A 22,479-nucleotide genomic window follows, 5' to 3' on the forward strand; every position below is an offset into this window, starting at 1 on the left:
GCTACTAGTGCATCCACTAGAGCCGCCTTGGGATCCCTGGATCTGGACCCGTAGCAAGGAACTTTGAAGTTCTGACGAGAGGCCATCAGATCCATGTCTGGAATGCCCCACAGCTGAGTGACTTGGGCAAAGATTTCCGGATGGAGTTCCCACTCCCCCGGATGCAAAGTCTGACGACTCAGAAAATCCGCTTCCCAATTTTCCACTCCTGGGATGTGGATAGCAGACAGGTGGCAGGAGTGAGACTCCGCCCATAGAATGATTTTGGTCACTTCTTCCATCGCTAAGGAACTCCTCGTTCCCCCCTGATGGTTGATGTACGCAACAGTTGTCATGTTGTCTGATTGAAACCGTATGAACTTGGCCCTCGCTAGCTGAGGCCAAGCCTTGAGAGCATTGAATATCGCTCTCAGTTCCAGAATATTTATCGGTAGAAGAGATTCTTCCCGAGACCAAAGACCCTGAGCTTTCAGGGATCCCCAGACCGCGCCCCAGCCCATCAGACTGGCGTCGGTCGTGACAATGACCCACTCTGGTCTGCGGAATGTCATCCCTTGTGACAGGTTGTCCAGGGACAGCCACCAACGGAGTGAGTCTCTGGTCCTCTGATTTACTTGTATCTTCGGAGACAAGTCTGTATAGTCCCCATTCCACTGACTGAGCATGCACAGTTGTAATGGTCTTAGATGAATGCGCGCAAAAGGAACTATGTCCATTGCCGCTACCATCAAACCGATCACTTCCATGCACTGCGCTATGGAAGGAAGAGGAACGGAATGAAGTATCCGACAAGAGTCTAGAAGTTTTGTTTTTCTGGCCTCTGTCAGAAAAATCCTCATTTCTAAGGAGTCTATTATTGTTCCCAAGAAGGGAACCCTTGTTGACGGAGATAGAGAACTCTTTTCCACGTTCACTTTCCATCCGTGAGATCTGAGAAAGGCCAGGACAATGTCCGTGTGAGCCTTTGCTTGAGGAAGGGACGACGCTTGAATCAGAATGTCGTCCAAGTAAGGTACTACAGCAATGCCCCTTGGTCTTAGCACAGCTAGAAGGGACCCTAGTACCTTTGTGAAAATCCTTGGAGCAGTGGCTAATCCGAAAGGAAGCGCCACGAACTGGAAATGCTTGTCCAGGAATGCGAACCTTAGGAACCGATGATGTTCCTTGTGGATAGGAATATGTAGATACGCATCCTTTAAATCCACCGTGGTCATGAATTGACCTTCCTGGATGGAAGGAAGAATAGTTCGAATGGTTTCCATCTTGAACGATGGAACCTTGAGAAACTTGTTTAAGATCTTGAGATCTAAGATTGGTCTGAACGTTCCCTCTTTTTTGGGAACTATGAACAGATTGGAGTAGAACCCCATCCCTTGTTCTCTTAATGGAACAGGATGAATCACTCCCATTTTTAACAGGTCTTCTACACAATGTAAGAATGCCTGTCTTTTTATGTGGTCTGAAGACAACTGAGACCTGTGGAACCTCCCCCTTGGGGGAAGCCCCTTGAATTCCAGAAGATAACCTTGGGAGACTATTTCTAGCGCCCAAGGATCCAGAACATCTCTTGCCCAAGCCTGAGCGAAGAGAGAGAGTCTGCCCCCCACCAGATCCGGTCCCGGATCGGGGGCCAACATTTCATGCTGTCTTGGTAGCAGTGGCAGGTTTCTTGGCCTGCTTTCCCTTGTTCCAGCCTTGCATTGGTCTCCAAGCTGGCTTGGCTTGAGAAGTATTACCCTCTTGCTTAGAGGACGTAGCACTTTGGGCTGGTCCGTTTCTACGAAAGGGACGAAAATTAGGTTTATTTTTTGCCTTGAAAGGCCGATCCTGAGGAAGGGCGTGGCCCTTACCCCCAGTGATATCAGAGATAATCTCTTTCAAGTCAGGGCCAAACAGCGTTTTCCCCTTGAAAGGAATGTTAAGTAGCTTGTTCTTGGAAGACGCATCAGCTGACCAAGATTTCAACCAAAGCGCTCTGCGCGCCACAATAGCAAACCCTGAATTCTTAGCCGCTAACCTAGCCAATTGCAAAGTGGCGTCTAGGGTGAAAGAATTAGCCAATTTGAGAGCATTGATTCTGTCCATAATCTCCTCATAAGGAGGAGAATCACTATCGACCGCCTTTATCAGCTCATCGAACCAGAAACATGCGGCTGTAGCTACAGGGACAATGCATGAAATTGGTTGTAGAAGGTAACCCTGCTGAACAAACATCTTTTTAAGTAAACCTTCTAATTTTTTATCCATAGGATCTTTGAAAGCACAACTATCCTCTATGGGTATAGTGGTGCGTTTGTTTAAAGTGGAAACCGCTCCCTCGACCTTGGGGACTGTCTGCCATAAGTCCTTTCTGGGGTCGACCATAGGAAACAATTTTTTAAATATGGGGGAGGGACGAAAGGTATACCGGGCCTTTCCCATTCTTTATTTACAATGTCCGCCACCCGCTTGGGTATAGGAAAAGCTTCTGGGGGCCCCGGGACCTCTAGGAACTTGTCCATTTTACATAGTTTCTCTGGGATGACCAACTTGTCCCAATCATCCAGAGTGGATAATACCTCCTTAAGCAGAATGCGGAGATGTTCCAACTTAAATTTAAACGTAATAACATCAGGTTCAGCTTGTTGAGAAATGTTCCCTGAATCAGTAATTTCTCCCTCAGACAAAACCTCCCTGGCCCCATCAGACTGGGTTAGGGGCCCTTCAGAACCATTATTATCAGCGTCGTCATGCTCTTCAGTATCTAAAACAGAGCAGTCGCGCTTACGCTGATAAGTGTTCATTTTGGCTAAAATGTTTTTGACAGAATTATCCATTACAGCCGTTAATTGTTGCATAGTAAGGAGTATTGGCGCGCTAGATGTACTAGGGGCCTCCTGAGTGGGCAAGACTCGTGTAGACGAAGGAGGGAATGATGCAGTACCATGCTTACTCCCCTCACTTGAGGAATCATCTTGGGCATCATTGTCATATAAATCACATTTATTTAAATGAATAGGAATTCTGGCTTCCCCACATTCAGAACACAGTCTATCTGGTAGTTCAGACATGTTAAACAGGCATAAACTTGATAACAAAGTACAAAAAACGTTTTAAAATAAAACCGTTACTGTCACTTTAAATTTTAAACTGAACACACTTTATTACTGCAATTGCGAAAAAACATGAAGGAATTGTTCAAAATTCACCAAATTTTCACCACAGTGTCTTAAAGCCTTAAAAGTATTGCACACCAAATTTGGAAGCTTTAACCCTTAAAATAACGGAACCGGAGCCGTTTTGAACTTTAACCCCTTTACAGTCCCTGGTATCTGCTTTGCTGAGACCCAACCAAGCCCAAAGGGGAATACGATACCAAATGACGCCTTCAGAAAGTCTTTTCTAAGTATCAGAGCTCCTCTCACATGCGACTGCATGTCATGCCTCTCAAAAACAAGTGCGCAACACCGGCGCGAAAATGAGGCTCTGCCTATGATTTGGGAAAGCCCCTAAAGAATAAGGTGTCTAAAACAGTGCCTGCCGATATTATTATATCAAAATACCCAGATAAAATGATTCCTCAAGGCTAAATATGTGTTAATAATGAATCGATTTAGCCCAGAAAAAGTCTACAGTCTTAATAAGCCCTTGTGAAGCCCTTATTTACGATCTTAATAAACATGGCTTACCGGATCCCATAGGGAAAATGACAGCTTCCAGCATTACATCGTCTTGTTAGAATGTGTCATACCTCAAGCAGCAAGAGACTGCTCACTGTTCCCCCAACTGAAGTTAATTGCTCTCAATCGATTTAGCCCAGAAAAAGTCTACAGTCTTAATAAGCCCTTGTGAAGCCCTTATTTACGATCTTAATAAACATGGCTTACCGGATCCCATAGGGAAAATGACAGCTTCCAGCATTACATCGTCTTGTTAGAATGTGTCATACCTCAAGCAGCAAGAGACTGCTCACTGTTCCCCCAACTGAAGTTAATTGCTCTCAACAGTCCTGTGTGGAACAGCCATGGATTTTAGTGACGGTTGCTAAAATCATTTTCCTCATACAAACAGAAATCTTCATCTCCTTTCTGTTTCTGAGTAAATAGTACATACCAGCACTATTTTAAAATAACAAACTCTTGATTGAATAATAAAAACTACAGTTAAACACTAAAAAACTCTAAGCCATCTCCGTGGAGATGTTGCCTGTACAACGGCAAAGAGAATGACTGAGGTAGGCGGAGCCTAGGAGGGATCATGTGACCAGCTTTGCTGGGCTCTTTGCCATTTCCTGTTGGGGAAGAGAATATCCCACAAGTAAGGATGACGCCGTGGACCGGACACACCTATGTTGGAGAAATTAGGTTTATTTTTAGCCTTGAAAGACCTATCCTGAGGAAGGGCGTGGCCCTTTCCCCCAGTGATATCTGAAATAATCTCTTTCAAGTCAGGGCCAAACAGCGTTTTCCCCTTGAAAGGAATGTTAAGCAATTTGTTCTTGGATGACGCATCCGCTGACCAAGATTTTAGCCAAAGCGCTCTGCGCGCCACAATAGCAAACCCTGAATTTTTCGCCGCTAATCTAGCTAATTGCAAGGTAGCGTCTAAAGTAAAAGAGTTAGCCAATTTAAGAGCATGAATTCTGTCCATAATCTCCTCATAAGAGGTATCTTTATCTAGCAACTTTTCTAGTTCATCAAACCAGAAACACGCTGCTGTAGTAACAGGAACAATGCATGAAATTGGCTGTAGAAGGTAACCTTGCTGAACAAACATCTTTTTAAGCAAACCTTCTAACTTTTTATCCATAGGATCTTTGAAAGCACAACTATCTTCTATAGGGATAGTAGTGCGTTTGTTTAGAGTAGAGACCGCCCCCTCGACCTTAGGGACTGTCTGCCATAAGTCCTTTCTGGGGTCGACCATAGGAAACAATTTCTTAAATATAGGGGGAGGGACAAAAGGTATGCCGGGCCTTTCCCATTCTTTGTTTACAATATCCGCCACCCGCTTGGGTATAGGAAAAGCTTCGGGGGGCACCGGGACCTCTAGGAACTTGTCCATCTTACATAATTTCTCTGGGATGACCAAATTGTCACAATCATCCAGAGTAGATAACACCTCCTTAAGCAGAGCGCGGAGATGTTCCAATTTAAATTTGAATGTAATAACATCAGGTTCAGCTTGTTGAGAAATTTTTCCTGAATCTGAAATTTCTCCCTCAGACAAAACCTCCCTGGCCCCTTCAGACTGGTGTAAGGGCATGTCAGAACCATTATCATCAGCGCCCTCATGCTCTTCAGTATCTAAAACAGAGCAGTCGCGCTTTCGCTGATAAGTGGGCATTTTGGCTAAAATGTTTTTAATAGAATTATCCATTACAGCCGTTAATTGTTGCATAGTAAGAAGAATTGGCGCACTAGATGTACTAGGGGCCTCTTGTGTGGGCAAGACTGGTGTAGACACAGAAGGGGATGATGCAGTACCATGCTTACTCCCCTCACTTGAGGAATCATCTTGGGCATCATTTTCTCTAAATTGTTTGTCACATGCATCACATCTATTTAAATGAGAAGGAACCTTGGCTTCCTCACATACAGAACATAGTCTATCTGATGGTTCAGACATGTTAAACAGGCATAAACTTTATAACAAAGTACAAAAAACGTTTTAAAATAAAACCGTTACTGTCACTTTAAATTTTAAACTGAACACACTTTATTACTGAATATGCGAAAAAGTATGAAGGAATTGTTCAAAATTCACCAAAATTTCACCACAGTGTCTTAAAGCCTTAAAAGTATTGCACACCAAATTTGAAAGCTTTAACTCTTAAAATAACGGAACCGGAGCCGTTTTTGTATTTAACCCCTATACAGTCCCTGGTATCTGCTTTTCTGAGACCCAACCAAGCCCAGAGGGGAATACGATACCAAATGACGCCTTCAGCAAGCTTTTTCTGTGTATCAGAGCTCCTCACACATGCATCTGCATGCCTTGCTTCCCAAAAACAACTGCGCATTAGTGGCGCGAAACTGAGGCTCTGCCTATGATTAGAGAAGGACCCCAGTGAAAAAGGTGTCCAATACAGTGCCTGCCGTTTTTTTAACAAAATTCCCAAGATTAAAATAACTCCTCAAGGCAATAAACTATTAAACAAGCTTATAAAATAATCGTTTTAGCCCAGAAAAATGTCTACCAGTCTTTAAAGCCCTTGTGAAGCCCTTTATATCTTATTAATAAAATGGCTTACCGGATCCCATAGGGAAAATGACAGCTTCCAGCATTACCAAGTCTTGTTAGAAATGTGTCATACTTCCAGCAGCAAAAGTCTGCACACTGTTCCCCCCAACTGAAGTTACTTCATCTCAACAGTCCTGTGTGGAAACAGCCATCGGTTTTAGTAACGGTTGCTAAAATCATCTTCCTCTTACAAACAGAAATCTTCATCTATTTTCTGTTTCAGAGTAAATAGTACATACCAGCACTATTTTAAAATAACAAACTCTTGATTGAAGAATAAAACTACATTTAAACACCAAAAAACTCTTAACCATCTCCGTGGAGATGTTGCCTGTGCAACGGCAAAGAGAATGACTGGGGAAGGCGGAGCCTAGGGGGGATCATGTGACCAGCTTTGCTGGGCTCTTTGCCATTTCCTGTTGGGGAAGAGAATATCCCACAAGTAAGGATGACGCCGTGGACCGGACACACCTATGTTGGAGAAAAATGACGCAACTTCCGGCGACACGTATGACGCCGGAAACGGAAAAGAATTTTTGCGCCAAAAAAGTCTGCGCCAAGAATGACGCAATAAAATGAAGCATTTTCAGCCCCCGCGAGCCTAACAGCCCACAGGGAAAAAAGAGTCAAATTTTTGAAGGTAAGAAAAAATGATTAATTCAAATGCATTATCCCAAATATGAAACTGACTGTCTGAAAAATAAGGAAAGTTGAACATTCTGAGTCAAGGCAAATAAATGTTTGAATACATATATTTAGAACTTTATAAACAAAGTGCCCAACCATAGCTTAGAGTGTCACAGAAAATAAGATTTACTTACCCCAGGACACTCATCTACATGTTTGTAGAAAGCCAAACCAGTACTGAAACGAGAATCAGCAGAGGTAATGGTATATATAAGAGTATATCGTCGATCTGAAAAGGGAGGCAAGAGATGAATCTCTACGACCGATAACAGAGAACCTATGAAATAGACCCCGTAGAAGGAGATCACTGCATTCAAATAGGCAATACTCTCCTCACATCCCTCTGACATTCACTGCACGCTGAGAGGAAAACCGGGCTCCAACTTGCTGCGGAGCGCATATCAACGTAGAATCTAGCACAAACTTACTTCACCACCTCCATCGGAGGCAAAGTTTGTAAAACTGAATTGTGGGTGTGGTGAGGGGTGTATTTATAGGCATTTTAAGGTTTGGGAAACTTTGCCCCTCCTGGTAGGAATGTATATCCCATACGTCACTAGCTCATGGACTCTTGCTAATTACATGAAAGAAATAAACTTTTGATTGAAGAAAATAAACTAGCTATATTTAACCACTCTCTCCTACAACATCCTAGCTTGTTGAGAGTTGCAAGAGAATTACTGGCTATGACAGTTAGGGGAGGAGCTATATTACAGCTCTGCTGTGGGTGTCCTCTTGCAACTTCCTGTTGGGAATGAGAATATCCCACAAGTAATTGATGATCCGTGGACTGGATACACCTTACAAGAGAAATCAACTTTATTTTTTTCATTAGGTCCATAAATTGTCACCTCTATAAGATTTACTTTCCTCCTCCCTGTGTAGCTTGCTATTTGCAAAAACAAACATTCCTCTAGCTGTGCAGACGTATTTCTTCTAACACAGAAAAAGTTTTGAGTGCTTTGATTTTAAAACAATGAATGCACAAACTGAATGTTTATATAAATGAGGCACACATAATGTTTATACAGCACTCAATTAGCACCACAATGAGGGAGCAATCTGATAATCCTCTTAACTTTATTTATACAATTATCTGCCATGCACATCACCTGACTGCTGTGCCCGTTTGGCAATATGGCGGCATACATAGCATTAACAAGCGTCGGATCAGCAGTCTGAAAACACTCTTCTTGAACTGTTTAGGGTAAACTGAGCATCAAGGATAGGGATTAATGCTTAGTTTGTTATTATTAGTAAGTATAAGTTAGTTTAAACAATTTTTAGAATTTTTTAGATTTTTTTTACATCAAAAGAGCTGTAATTACTTTAGGGCACTACCCAACCAAATGCCCTTCTAAGGACAATCTTTTTTTAAGGATTGGGTTATTTTTTAGTTTAGTTTTTTTTTGTGATTAGGCTTTTTGGGTAGTGGAGGTTACTGTTATTGTAGAATGGGGTTCCATTTTGTGTGTAGAAAAAGAGCCAAGTCCCTTTAGGACAATGCCCTACAAAAAGCCTTTCTTAGGGCTATTGTTAAAGTAACTTTTAGCGTTGGTATAGGGCTTTTTATTTTGGGGAGGGCTTTTTTAGAATTGTTTGTGCAGCTTAGGTGAAGCTTCTTTCTTTCTGTGCACCTGTTTCATGGATAGTGGTTGAGGATTGGATTTGTTATTGTGGAACATATACGGCGTGAAGCACGCTAAACCATAAAGATTCTGAGAAGATATTTGAACGACACTTGAATACCTTACGTTAAGAGTGATTTTTTTTTTTTTTTAAAGGGGGCATTATTTTTAGTATAGGCATATTAGTTGTTTGTGTGCAAATTTAGTGATGGTTATTTTTTGTAAGTTAAGGGGTGTTAGCTTAGAGGTTGGGGGGGTGTTAGGTAGAAATAGTGTAGGAGCCTTGTTTTTTTGGCAGATTAGGGGTGGTTAGGTCTTTAGGTTATGGCAGATTACGGGTTAATAGTGTAGTTTGCGCTGGATGTGAGGGCATGTAAGAGGTTAATAGTTTTAGTATTCTATTAATATCCAATGTTAAAATTATATACCTTGTCATGGATATTGCATATTTTAAGTATTGGATATAATTTAAAATGTAGTTATCTTTTATTGTTATTTCTATTTTAAGCATAAATATATAAATGTAAATTATATTTTTATGTTTAAAATAATAAAAATTAATCTAAAATAACTTAAATTAGATAAAATACTTAAAACAATATTAATTATACATGACAATGCATATCATTGTCATGTATAGTGCATATTATTTTAAGCATCTGGCCGAGTATCAGTTAATACATTTTAGTGTAATACCACTTGTTAAAACTTTATTTAAAAAAGAGTTAAAAAAAATAAATAAATACCTTCCTTCCCGCTCTCTCTTCTGTTTGCGAGCATGTCGATCCATGACACTGGTTTTTGACCTGGTCTTCTTCCAGGAGTAGTAAAACTTAACTAGACTTGCAATAGACTTATCAGGAAGCTGCAATTAATGCAAAAGAAACCATGTCTTCAGCACAATTAAGTAGTCTAAAACTTCACAAACATTTAAAAAAAAATTAAAAAGAATAATGCAGCCCATTGTGAAATCAGGAGTTGGGTAAATGGAACACTACCTCTATTTTATTATGGTGGGCATTCTTTTGTATTGTTGCAAGGAAGATATAGTATATGTTTATGAGTATATGTTTGTTCTCCAGTTAGTATTAACATGTTTTTTCTAGATGTCTTATGCCAGTTCATAACAGGGAACTTTGTGAGTAATAAAGGCTGTATTTTATATTAGCTTATGAAACATTAGGAACGGGAAGTAATCTTTCTTTTGCAAAACTATGTATAAGATTGCAAATTACGTTATTTTCGTGTGAAGCTTCCTAGTATAAACACGATCAGTTAGTTAAATGTTTTCAGTTATGTCCACTAGATGGCACTGTTGCCATTGTAATTTTCAATTTCATCCTTCATGCTGAGCTGAACAAACTTTGTAACAAATGCTACTTTAAAATGCACTATGGTCCTTTGAAGCTATTACTAAACCCCAGTTCCATCTACTTACATGGGTAAAAGTTTTGACTTGTCATACAAAAAAAAATAATAATAATATTTCTGTTAAATTTATATTTGAGTAACATACTAATTGACTCTTGTGTTTTAAGAAGAATAGCCTAACTACCTATACTGAAGTAATTGGATGTGAATAACAAATAATGCTTACCTGATAATTTTATTTCCATCGTGGGGAGGAGAGTCCACAGCTTCATTCATTACTTTTTGGAATAAATAACCTGGCCACCAATTAAAACCGGGAGGGTAAAAAATGCGGACCCTAATCTGAGGGCACCACAGCCTGTAAAACCTCGCCCAAAAAACAGCTTCTGCAGAAGCAAAAACGTCAAATTTGTAAACCTTTGTAAAAGTGTGTAAGGAGGACCAGGTAGCCGCCTTACAAATCTGCTCCATAGAGGCATCATTCTTGAAGGCCCAAGACGAAGCCACAGCTCTAGTTGAATGAGCCGTGATCCTCTGAGGAGGCTTATGTCCCGCTGTCTCATAGGCCAAGCGAATCAAGCACCTCAACCAAAAGGACAAAGACCTTCTTGGAGAAAAGACAGAATCCTGGATACCTTCTCACCTTGTGCCAAGGATATCCATGCTTCTCGCATCAAGATCAAGCAAGTCCTCCGCACCTTACGGTAGATGTGACAAGTGACTGTCTTCCTTGCCTGAACAAGAGTGTCATTCACACTTTCAGAAAAACCTCTCTTGGCTAAAATTAAGCATTCAATCTCCACGTAGTCAGCCCCAGAGAAACAAGATTTCGATGTTGAAGGGGACCCTTTTCCAGCAGATCCCTAAGACAGGGTAACCTCCATATAGGAGAGGATGACATCCCCACCAGATCTGCAAACCACGTCCTCTGCGGCCCCGATGAAGCAATCAGGATGGCAGAAGCTCGCTCCTGCTTGATGCGTGCCACTACACAAGGTAGAAGTGGTAACGGAGGAAAAATGTAAGCTAGGCTGAATCCCCAAGGCACCACTAAGGCATCTATCTACTTGGGGATCCCTCAACCCATATCGGGGCAGCTTGCAATTGAGTCTGGACGCCATGAGATTTATATCCAGCTTTCCCCATCTGAGACAAATCTCCGAAAACACTTCCATTCCCCCATAAGGATTGACTGCTGAGAAAATTCGCTTCACAGTTGTCCACACCTGAAATGTGGATCGCTGAGAGCGAGCAGCTGTAGAACTCCGCCCACTCAAAAATCAGAGACACCTCCCTCATTGCTAGGGAGCTCCTCGTTCCTCCTTGATGGTTGACGGTCTGGAATCTGATAAAGCTGAACGACCCCACGCCACGCCCTCAGAGCATTGTAGATTGCTCAAAGTTCCAGAATATTTATCGGAAGGAGAGACTCCTCGGGGGTCCATTTTCCTTGTGCCATTCTGGCACCCCAAACTGCTCCCCATCCTGCCAGATTCGCGTCTATGGTCACAATGTACCAGGACTGTCTCAAGAAGGATGTCCCAAGGGACAGATGCTCCGGGCGGATCCACCAAGAGAGGGAGTCCCTGATCAGAGTATCCATGGATATCCGCTGTGATAGATCTGAATGATCGCCGTTCCACTGTCTCAACATGCATAATTGAAGAGGCCTGAGATGGAACCTGGTGAAAGGGATGACATCTATGCTGGAAACTATGAGCCTGATCATCTCCATACACTGAGTTACCGAAGGGCTTGAGGAGTACTGAAGGGCAAGACAGGTGGACACAATCATCCTGAGTCGTTGATCTGCGAGAAAACATAATTTATGCTTACCTGATAAATTCCTTTCTCCTGTAGTGTGATCAGTCCACGGGTCATCATTACTTCTGGGATATTAACTCCTCCCCAACAGGAAGTGCAAGAGGATCACCCAGCAGAGCTGCTATATAGCTCCTCCCCTCTACGTCACACCCAGTCATTCGACCAAGAACCAACGAGAAAGGAGAAGCTAAAGGGTGCAGTGGTGACTGGAGTATAATTTAAAAATTTAGACCTGCCATAAAAAACAGGGCGGGCCGTGGACTGATCACACTACAGGAGAAAGGAATTTATCAGGTAAGCATAAATTATGTTTTCTCCTGTTAAGTGTGATCAGTCCACGGGTCATCATTACTTCTGGGATACCAATACCAAAGCAAAAGTACACGGATGACGGGAGGGATAGGCAGGATCTTTATACAGAAGGAACCACTGCCTGAAGAACCTTTCTCCCAAAAATAGCCTCCGAAGAAGCAAAAAAGTGTCAAATTTGTAAAATTTGGAAAAAGTATGAAGCGAAGACCAAGTTGCAGCCTTGCAAATCTGTTCAACAGAGGCCTCATTCTTAAAGGCCCAAGTGGAAGCCACAGCTCTAGTGGAATGAGCTGTAATTCTTTCAGGAGGCTGCTGTCCAGCAGTCTCATAGGCCAAACGTATTATGCTACGAAGCCAAAAAGAGAGAGAGGTAGCCGAAGCTTTTTGACCTCTCCTCTGACCAGAGTAAACGACAAACAGGGAAGATGTTTGTCGAAAATCTTTAGTTGCCTGTAAATAAAATTTTAGGGCACGAACTACATCTAGATTGTGCAGAAGTCGTTCCTTCTTTGAGGAAGGATTAGGACACAAGGATGGAACAACAATCTCCTGATTGATATTCCTGTTAGTGACTACCTTAGGTAAGAACCCAGGTTTAGAACGCAGAACTACCTTATCCGAGTGAAAAATCAGATAAGGAGAATCACAATGTAAGGCTGATAACTCCGAGACTCTTCGAGCCGAGGAAATAGCCATTAAAAATAGAACTTTCCAAGATAACAATTTTATATCGACGGAATGAGGGGGTTCAAACGGAACGCCCTGTAAAACGTTAAGAACAAGGTTTAAACTCCATGGCGGAGCAACAGTTTTAAACACAGGCTTAATCCTGGCCAAAGCCTGACAAAAAGCCTGAACGTCTGGAACTTCTGACAGACGTTTGTGTAACAAAATGGACAGAGCTGAGATCTGTCCCTTTAAGGAACTAGCGGATAAACCCTTTTCTAAACCCTCTTGTAGAAAAGACAATATCCTAGGAATCCTAACCTTACTCCAAGAGTAACCCTTGGATTCGCACCAATACAGGTATTTACGCCATATTTTATGATAAATCTTTCTGGTAACAGGTTTCCTAGCCTGTATCAGGGTATCAATTACTGACTCAGAGAATCCACGCTTTGATAAAATCAAGCGTTCAATCTCCAGGCAGTCAGCTTCAGAGAAATTAGATTTTGATGTTTGAAAGGACCCTGAATCAGAAGGTCCTGTCTCAGAGGCAGAGACCAAGGTGGACAGGATGACATGTCCACTAGATCTGCATACCAGGTCCTGCGTGGCCACGCAGGCGCTATTAGAATTACTGATGCTCTCTCCTGTTTGATTCTGGCGATCAATCGAGGAAGCATCGGAAAGGGTGGAAACACATAAGCTCTCCCGAAGGTCCAAGGTGCTGTCAAAGCATCTACTAGGGCTGCTCCCGGATCCCTGGATCTGGACCCGTAACGAGGAAGCTTGGCGTTCTGTCGAGACGCCATGAGATCTATCTCTGGTTTGCCCCAACGTCGAAGTATTTGGGCAAAGATCTCCGGATGAAGTTCCCACTCCCCCGGATGAAAAGTCTGACGACTTAGGAAATCCGCCTCCCAGTTCTCCACTCCCGGAATGTGGATTGCTGAGAGATGGCAAGAGTGAGACTCTGCCCAACGAATTATCTTTGATACTTCCATCATCGCTAGGGAGCTTCTTGTTCCTCCTTGATGGTTGATGTAAGCTACAGTCGTGATGTTGTCCGACTGAAATCTGATGAACCCCCGAGTTGTTAACTGGGGCCAAGCCAGAAGGGCATTGAGAACTGCTCTCAATTCCAGAATGTTTATTGGCAGGAGACTCTCCTCCTGAGTCCATGATCCCTGAGCCTTCAGGGAATTCCAGACAGCGCCCCAACCTAACAGGCTGGCGTCTGTTGTTACAATTGTCCAATTTGGCCTGCTGAATGGCATCCCCTTGGACAGATGTGGCCGAGAAAGCCACCACAGAAGAGAATTTCTGGTCTCTTGATCCAGATTCAGAGTGGGGGACAAGTCTGAGTAATCCCCATTCCACTGACTTAGCATGCACAATTGCAGCGGTCTGAGGTGTAGGCGTGCAAAGGGGACTATGTCCATTGCCGCTACCATTAAGCCGATCACCTCCATACATTGAGCAACTGACGGGTGTTGAATGGAATGAAGGACACGGCAGGCGTTTTGAAGTTTTGTTAACCTGTCTTCTGTCAGGTAAATCTTCATTTCTACAGAATCTATAAGAGTCCCCAAGAAGGGAACCGTTGTGAGTGGAACGAGAGAACTCTTCTTTTCGTTTACCTTCCACCCATGCGATCTTAGAAATGCCAGTACAAACTCTGTATGAGACTTGGCAGTTTGAAAGCTTGAAGCTTGAATCAGAATGTCGTCTAGGTATGGAGCTACCGAGATTCCTCGCGGTCTTAGCACCGCCAGAAGAGCCCCCAGAACCTTTGTGAAGATTCTTGGAGCCGTAGCCAACCCGAATGGAAGAGCTACAAACTGGTAATGCCTGTCTAGGAAGGCAAACCTTAGATACCGGAAATGATCTCTGTGAATCGGTATGTGGAGGTAAGCATCCTTTAAATCCACTGTGGTCATGTACTGACCCTTTTGGATCATGGGTAGGATTGTCCGAAGTTTCCATTTTGAACGATGGAACTCTTAGGAATTTGTTTAGGATCTTTAAATCCAAGATTGGTCTGAAGGTTCCTTCTTTCTTGGGAACCACAAACAGATTTGAGTAAAACCCTTGTCCTTGTTCCGACCGCGGAACCGGATGGATCACTCCCATTAATAAAAGATCTTGTACACAGCGTAGAAACGCCTCTTTCTTTATTTGGTTTGTTGACAACCTTGACAGATGGAATCTCCCTTTTGGGGGAGAGGATTTGAAGTCCAGAAGATATCCCTGAGATATGATCTCTAACGCCCAGGGATCCTGGACATCTCTTGCCCAAGCCTGGGCGAAGAGAGAAAGTCTGCCCCCCACTAGATCCGGTCCCGGATCGGGGGCCCTCAATTCATGCTGTCTTAGGGGCAGCAGCAGGTTTTCTGGCCTGCTTGCCCTTGTTCCAGGACTGGTTAGGTCTCCAGCCTTGTCTGTAGCGAGCAACAGCTCCTTCCTGTTTTGGTGCAGAGGAAGTTGATGCTGCTCCTGTCTTGAAATTACGAAAGGAACGAAAATTAGACTGTCTAGCCTTCGGCTTGGCTCTGTCTTGAGGCAGGGCGTGGCCTTTACCTCCTGTAATGTCAGCGATAATTTCCTTCAAACCGGGCCCGAATAAGGTCTGCCCTTTGAAAGGTATGTTGAGTAACTTAGATTTAGAAGTAACATCAGCTGACCAGGATTTTAGCCACAGTGCTCTGTGTGCCTGAATGGCGAATCCGGAATTCTTAGCCGTAAGTTTAGTTAAATGTACAACGGCATCTGAAACAAATGAATTAGCTAGCTTAATTGTTTTAAGCTTGTTTGAAATTTCCTCTATAGTTATTGAGTCAAGAGTCTCTTCCAGGGACTCGGACCAAAAGGCTGATGCGGCCGTGACAGACGCAATACATGCAAGAGGTTGTAATATAAAACCTTGTTGAACAAACATTTTCTTAAGGTAACCTAATTTTTTATCCATTGGATCAGAAAAAGCACAGCTATCCTCCACCGGGATAGTGGTACGCTTAGCCAGAGTCGAAACCGCTCCCTCCACCTTAGGGATCGTCTGCCATAAGTCCCGTGTGGTGGCGTCTATTGGAAACATTTTTCTAAATACAGGAGGGGGGGGGGGAAAGGGCACACCGGGCCTATCCCACTCCTTAGTAATTATCTCTGTAAGCCTCTTAGGTATAGGAAATACGTCAGTACTCGCCGGTACCGCATAGTATCTATCCAGCCTACATAATTTCTCTGGAATTGCAACGGTGTTACAATCATTCAGAGCCGCTAATACCTCCCCTAACAGTACGTGGAGGTTTTCAAGCTTAAACTTAAAATTAGAAATGTCTGAATCCACTCTAATGGGATCAGAACCGTCACCTGCAGATTGAAGCTCTCCGTCCTCATGTTCCGCATACTGTGACCCAGTATCTGACATGGCCCTAGTATTATCAGCGCACTCTGTTCTCACCCCAGAGTGGTCCCGCTTCCCTCTAAGTTCTGGCAATTTTGACAAAACCTCAGTCATAACATTAGCCATGTCCTGCAATGTGATTTGTAATGGCCGCCCTGAAGTACCCGGCGTTACAATATCACGCACCCCCCGAGCGGGAGATGCAGGTACTGACACGTGAGGGGAGTTAGACGGCATAACTTTCCTCTCGTTGTCTGGTGAAAGCTGTTCAATTTGTACAGATTGACTTTTATTTAAAGTAGCATCAATACAATTAGTACATAAATTTCTATTGGGCTCCACTTTGGCTTTAGCACATATAGCACAGAGATATTCCTCTGAGTCAGACATGTTTAACACACTAGCAAATAACCAGCAAACTTGGAAATACTTTTCAATTCACTTTTATAAATAGTATGCAAAAACGCACTGTGCCTTTAAAAAGCACAGAAGGATATGACAGTTGAGTACAATAAAACAGATAATTTTATGAAAAACAAACTTTTTTCTCAGTAAAAATACAATTTTAGCAAAGGATTGCTCCCATTAGTAATGGATAACTAGCCCTTTAATAGCAGAAAAAAAGTACAGAATGTAACATTTTTTATCACAGTCAAGCACAATCTCACAGGTCTGCTGTGAGTGATTACCTCCCTCAAAATAACTTTTGAAGACCCCTGAGCTCTGTAGAGACGAACCGGATCATGCAGGGAAGAAGAAAAGACTTGTGACTGAATTTCTGATGCGTAGTAAAAGCGCCAAATTCAGCCCCTCCCCCTCACACACAACAGTGAGGGAGATCAGTAAACTGTCATAAATCAAATAAAATGCCCACCAAGTGGATAAAACTAATGCCCAAATAAGTTTTCACCCAGTACCTCAGAAATATAAACGATTTCACATGCCAGCAAAAACGTTTAACCTCAATAAATGTATTTGTCATAAAAAGCCTGCTGCAAGCCGTTTTAACTGCAAAATAGGCTAAAGTTTTATGTAAACAGTATTATTTCAGTGAAATGCCATTCCCCAGAATACTGAAGTGAAAATATACATACATGACAGCCTGATACCAGTTACTACTACTGCATTTAAGGCTGAACTTACTTTATATAGGTATTTGCAGTATTTTCTAGTCAATTCCATTCTCAGAAAATAATATGCTGCTACATACCTCTTTGCAGGTGAACCTGCCCGCTGTCCCCTGATCTGAAGTTTACCTCACTCCTCAGATGGCCGAGAACAGCAACCTGATCTTAACTACTCCGGTTAAAATCATACAGAAAAAACTCAGGTAGATTCTTCATCAAATTCTCCCTGAGAAGGAACAACACACTCCGGTGCTGTTTTAAAATAACAAACTTTTGATTGAAGTTATAAAAACTAAGTAAAATCACCACAGTCCTCTCACACATCCTATCTATTAGTTGGGTGCAAGAGAATGACTGGGTGTGACGTAGAGGGGAGGAGCTATATAGCAGCTCTGCTGGGTGATCCTCTTGCACTTCCTGTTGGGGAGGAGTTAATATCCCAGAAGTAATGATGACCCGTGGACTGATCACACTTAACAGGGGAAATATTTTCATGGATAGAGTCTATTATTGTGTCCAGGAACTCCACCCTGTTGCTCGGAACAAGGGAACTCTTTCCTGAGTTGATCTTCCAACCGTGAGATTGGAGCAATAAATGAAGAGCCCTCGAATGATCCTCTGCGAGGCTGAACGACGGCGTCTGGACTAAGATATCGCCCAAATAGGGCGCCACAGCAATGCCCCTGGATCTGGCCACTGCAAGAAGAGCCCCCAGAACCTTCACGTAGACTCTCAGGGCCTTTGCCAGACCGTAGGCCACAAACTTGAAGTGTTGGTCCAGAAACGCAAATCTTAGGAACTTGAAGTGGTCCCTGTGAATTGGAACATGAAGGTAAGCATCCTTCAAGTCTATTGTCGTCATGAACTGTCCCTCTTGAACTAGGGGCAGAATAGATCTTATCGTTTCCATTTTGAACGATGGAACAGCCAGAAACTTGTTTAAAACACTTTAGGTCCAGAATCGGGCGGAACTAGACCCCTTTCTGCTCGGGGTACTGGTACAATAACATCTAGAGAGGAGAGATCCCCCACACATTCCAGAAAGGCCTCTTTTCTTCTTCAGTCTTGAAGAAAGGTTTGACAGGAGGAATATGCCCCTGGGCAGATGGGACCTGAACCCTATCCTGTAAGCCTGAGTGACAACCTCCAGAACCCAAGGGTCCTGAACATTCCTGCAACCAGGCTTCAGAGAAGAGAGACAATCTGCCCCCTACTTGGTCCAGAGACTGGTCAGGAGCCGCCCCTTCATGCCGATTTAGTCTCAGCGGGCTTCTTGTTTTGCTTGGACTTTTTCTCAAGACTGAGCAGGCTTCCAAGTTACCTTGGACTGATCCGCTTTCACGGCAGGCTGCTGGCGCAGGGCCTTGTCTGTGCGAAAGGGACGAAAAGTAAATCCTTTAGGCTTAGCCTTCTTATCCTGTGGTAGTTAAGCTCCCTTGCCTCCCGTAACCGTAGATATTATCGAATCCAATCCTGGACCGAACAGAATCTTTCCTTGAAAAGGCAGGGACAGCCTCGACTTAGAGGTCATGTTCGCAGACCAAGACTTTAGCCACAGAGAACTGCGAGCTAAAACGGAGAATCCTGAAACCTTTGCATTCAGGCAAATAATTTGCATATTGGCGTCAAAGATGAAAGAATTGGCGACCTTTAACGCCTTAATCTTATCCTGTATCTCGTCGATGGAAGTCTCACTCTCAACCATAACACACAGGGATTCACATCAATATGTCGCAGCTCCGACAACCGCGGTCGCTGCCGGTTGAAAAATAAACCCCATGTGCTGAAACATTTTCCTTAACATGATTTCCAACTTTTTATCCATGGGCTCTTTAAACGACGAACTATCCTCAAGAGGAAGTCATCCGCTTTGCAAGAGTAGAGCTAGCACCATCAACCTTAGGGACAGTCCCCCACAGCATGAGAGAATCCGGAACGGGAAACAGTTTCTTAAAGGAAGAAGGGGAAAAGGAAAAACCTAATCGTTTCCAAATCATTCTTAATATTATCTTAACAGGAACCGGGAAGGTCTGAGGCACCACCCTGTCCTTGTATACCTTATCAAGCTTAGGAATCGAAGGTTGCTCGGAAGCTTCGGTTCTGGAACCTCCAGAGTAGCAATCACTTGCTTCAGCAAAAAGTGCAAATTCTCCATCCTGAACCTAAAGTCAGGCTCCTCTGCCGCCGGAGGATGAGTTGACACTGACTACGACCCAGAAGGAGCCTCCTCCGAAGAGTCTGAGTTCTGACGTTCTTAAAAACGTCAGAACTCAAACTGAGCAAACAGAAAATTACATGCAGCAAACTCAGAAAATAAACATCTGAGTCCAGTAACACACTGCCATCCGTAGGATGACACAGAGAAAACACTATCCGTAAGGCGGAAACGGTCCAAGACCGAAATTGCCCAACCTCCAAGACAGAGGACACACTCCAGGTAATCCAGGCCGCCAAGACTATCACAGATCTCAAAAGGGGGAGAGGCACAGAACCTCTGAAAAAGAAGGTCCACTGTCACCCCCAAGACCTGAAAATGAACAACCGATCTCAGATCCTACACCTAGCCGAACCAGCCCAAGCAATGGCAGATCGAAAACTAAAGGAACCGAAATGAACCCCAAAACCGCCCCCCAAAAGTGCTGAAGAATGGACACAGCCACCTCAACCTAAAGACAAATGAGCAGTCGCTAGACCCAAGGAGATCTAGCAAGACCACCCAACTAAGTCTCAATGCGGAGCCAGCAGCTCCCCAGATGGAAAGGAATAACTCAAAGAGCAAACTAATCCCCGAATCAGATAAACATCTGTTCCAACCTCCCAAACTCAAGAGATGCCCCTAAAAATGGAACCACATCTCCGTAAGGACGACAACAAGCCCCCTAAAGGAAGTCGTAGGAAGAACCGAGAGGACACAAGGCCACATCACTGAAACTCCTTAAAACACCATTGTGCTAGCACACATAACAGGCGCAAAAGAGACAGCTGAGCAACCCCAAACCTTTGTTTGTTAGGCATCAGGTTACTCTAGTTGGCTGTCCCAAGGGAACCGTATCATCCAGCACAAGAAAAGGCCCAAGGAGCCCCGGCTCTCAAATCTGGCCAAGTTGTAAAACAGAACAGCCAGAACAAAGGCAAAGCCCAGGTACCCCAGAAAATTGGGACCCCCCAGGCCAGTACTAGGATCATAAAGGTCCAATAACATCCCACGGTGGGATCCAAAGAGAAAACGCAGTGTAAACCCTTGACAAGCGGAAGATCAGGACAAGAAGCCCGGGTTCCACAAATGTTTAATCTAAACAATCTTCCAGGCACATAAAACCCTCGTCCAATTTAAAAAAAAAAACCTCCCAGGGAAAAATCCAGAATAACCCGGATAACAAGGGCAAGAAGCCCTTGCAAGTTCCGACCCAAAGGGAAGAGACCACCCCTTACAGGAGCCCAACACTCCAAAGAGCCAGGGCCATAAAAGGACACTAGAGCCAACAGGCGTCCAAGCATCATTAACAGGATTGTGCTTGAAAGAGCGGCTAATTCCACAAGGCGCTGCTCAATTTATCAACTGGCTGAGTAGACCTCGCCGGGGATCGAACTAGCAACCCTCGGTTTGCTAGAGTACAGAGCAGCCACAGAGCATTAGTATGCTGAGCTAGTTGTCCAGCGAGCCACGAGCTCCAGACACAAGGTGAATAGTGAGGACAAATCACCCGAACAGAGCAACATCAAGCCTCCACTTCACCTCAGATTTGAAGTCAGAGGACAGTAAAACATGGGCTTGGATGCCACCTGGATAGCAATACCTGAACCATATGAGTGGAAAACCACTAGGACCACTTCAATCCCAAGAAGGAGATGCAGAGCATTAGGGCCAGTCACCAGAGCCCAAAAATACCTCACTGTCTAATGTTCCAAAAAAGGAACCACCAACTTCAGAAGGCGACCCATCCACAAAGAGAAACGGACAATCCAAGAGGTCTCAATGAAGAAGAGAACCACTAAAAGGAACAAGTTCAAAAAGGACAGCTTCAGAAACACTGCCACAACCGGCGGAAAAGAGGCGCTAAAACCATCTAATTTTCCCACCACGTGGGAAGGAATACTCTAGGTTCCAAGGGTACCGGAAGCAACAGAGTGACGCAGCAAAATTCACTGATCCAGTCACTAGAGAGACGGCTATTTAGGACTGAAACAATCCTGAGAGCCACACGGACCCGCAAGACCTCTTCAGAATGCTTAGCTGAAACTTGAAAACAAATAACAAGAAACATAATAAATTTTAATAGCACTCGGCATCCTCAACATGACCAGCAAGGTATAAGACGCCACGTGTCTGAATAAGCTGCAAGACCGAAGATCTGAACCCAAGCAGGACCAGCCTGCAACCCGGGTCATAACTGCCAAGCCGGCTAAATCCGCCCTCAGAGAGGGAGGAAGAAAAAACAGACAAACATGGGACTAACGTGCCCCGAACAACTTCCGAAGAAGCAAACAGCGAGTATCGATCCCAGAGAAAGATCCTGCAGGAAACATAGTATGAAAATTAAATAAAATTCATCCTCAAAAACGTGTCTGAGAAGGACACAAAGGCGAGCCCACCTGTAACGAAAGGCACAACACTCAGGGACAGTTACACTCGCAGGGAACTGCACATGTCCTCCAGTGACCGAGAGGCCTGGGGCAATCTGGCACGGGCATAATTGCAAACTTTGCAAACATACATCTGGACTTGGTAGACACGCAAGCACCAAAAGTATGTAAAAGCGAAAACGTGCCACAACCTCTGGGGGGGGGGGGGGGGAACAATCCACCCACCAAGGAGGGAGACACACAACCTGGGTTACCCGCATGTGTATTAGTAGTAGGGAGCGGTAGGGAACTCGCCTCCCGGAAAACAGGGCCCCCCGAGGCGGATGACTCAGAAGTCCCTTGAATCCCCGAGCCCGTGGAACAAGGCGTTCTAAGACGGCCTAATGAACATAACTAACCTTAGTGGGGCAAATTTACATTCTTTACAGGACGAAGAATCTGAATCAGAAAGTTGAACAACTCTCAACATCAGCATCCTCCATAACTGGATAAAGGATACCAAAAAAATGGACTATATATAAAACAAATTTAAACGGCACCTGACACCCACAATGGCTGGGGCACTCACCACCTCCTATGAACCAGACACCAGCAGACTAGAATTTTCCGTCGCCACAGTGTCAGGAATGCGGAAATGAGAGACCAGAACGTAGACACG

The 22,479-nt window shown here is 43.8% G+C and overlaps 1 protein-coding gene across 1 annotated transcript in view; it reads right to left on the reverse strand.

Moving 5' to 3' along the window:
- RCOR1 (REST corepressor 1) overlaps nucleotides 1-22,479 on the reverse strand; it is a 334,186-nt gene that overhangs the window by 122,392 nt on the left and 189,315 nt on the right. Inside the window, exon 6 of the mRNA XM_053697429.1 lies at nucleotides 9,284-9,402. Within this exon, the coding sequence (XP_053553404.1) occupies nucleotides 9,284-9,402 (119 nt within the window). The remainder of the gene's footprint in view (nucleotides 1-9,283; nucleotides 9,403-22,479) is intronic.

This window comes from Bombina bombina, chromosome 1 (assembly GCF_027579735.1).
Source record: "Bombina bombina isolate aBomBom1 chromosome 1, aBomBom1.pri, whole genome shotgun sequence".
Taxonomy (NCBI): domain Eukaryota; kingdom Metazoa; phylum Chordata; class Amphibia; order Anura; family Bombinatoridae; genus Bombina; species Bombina bombina.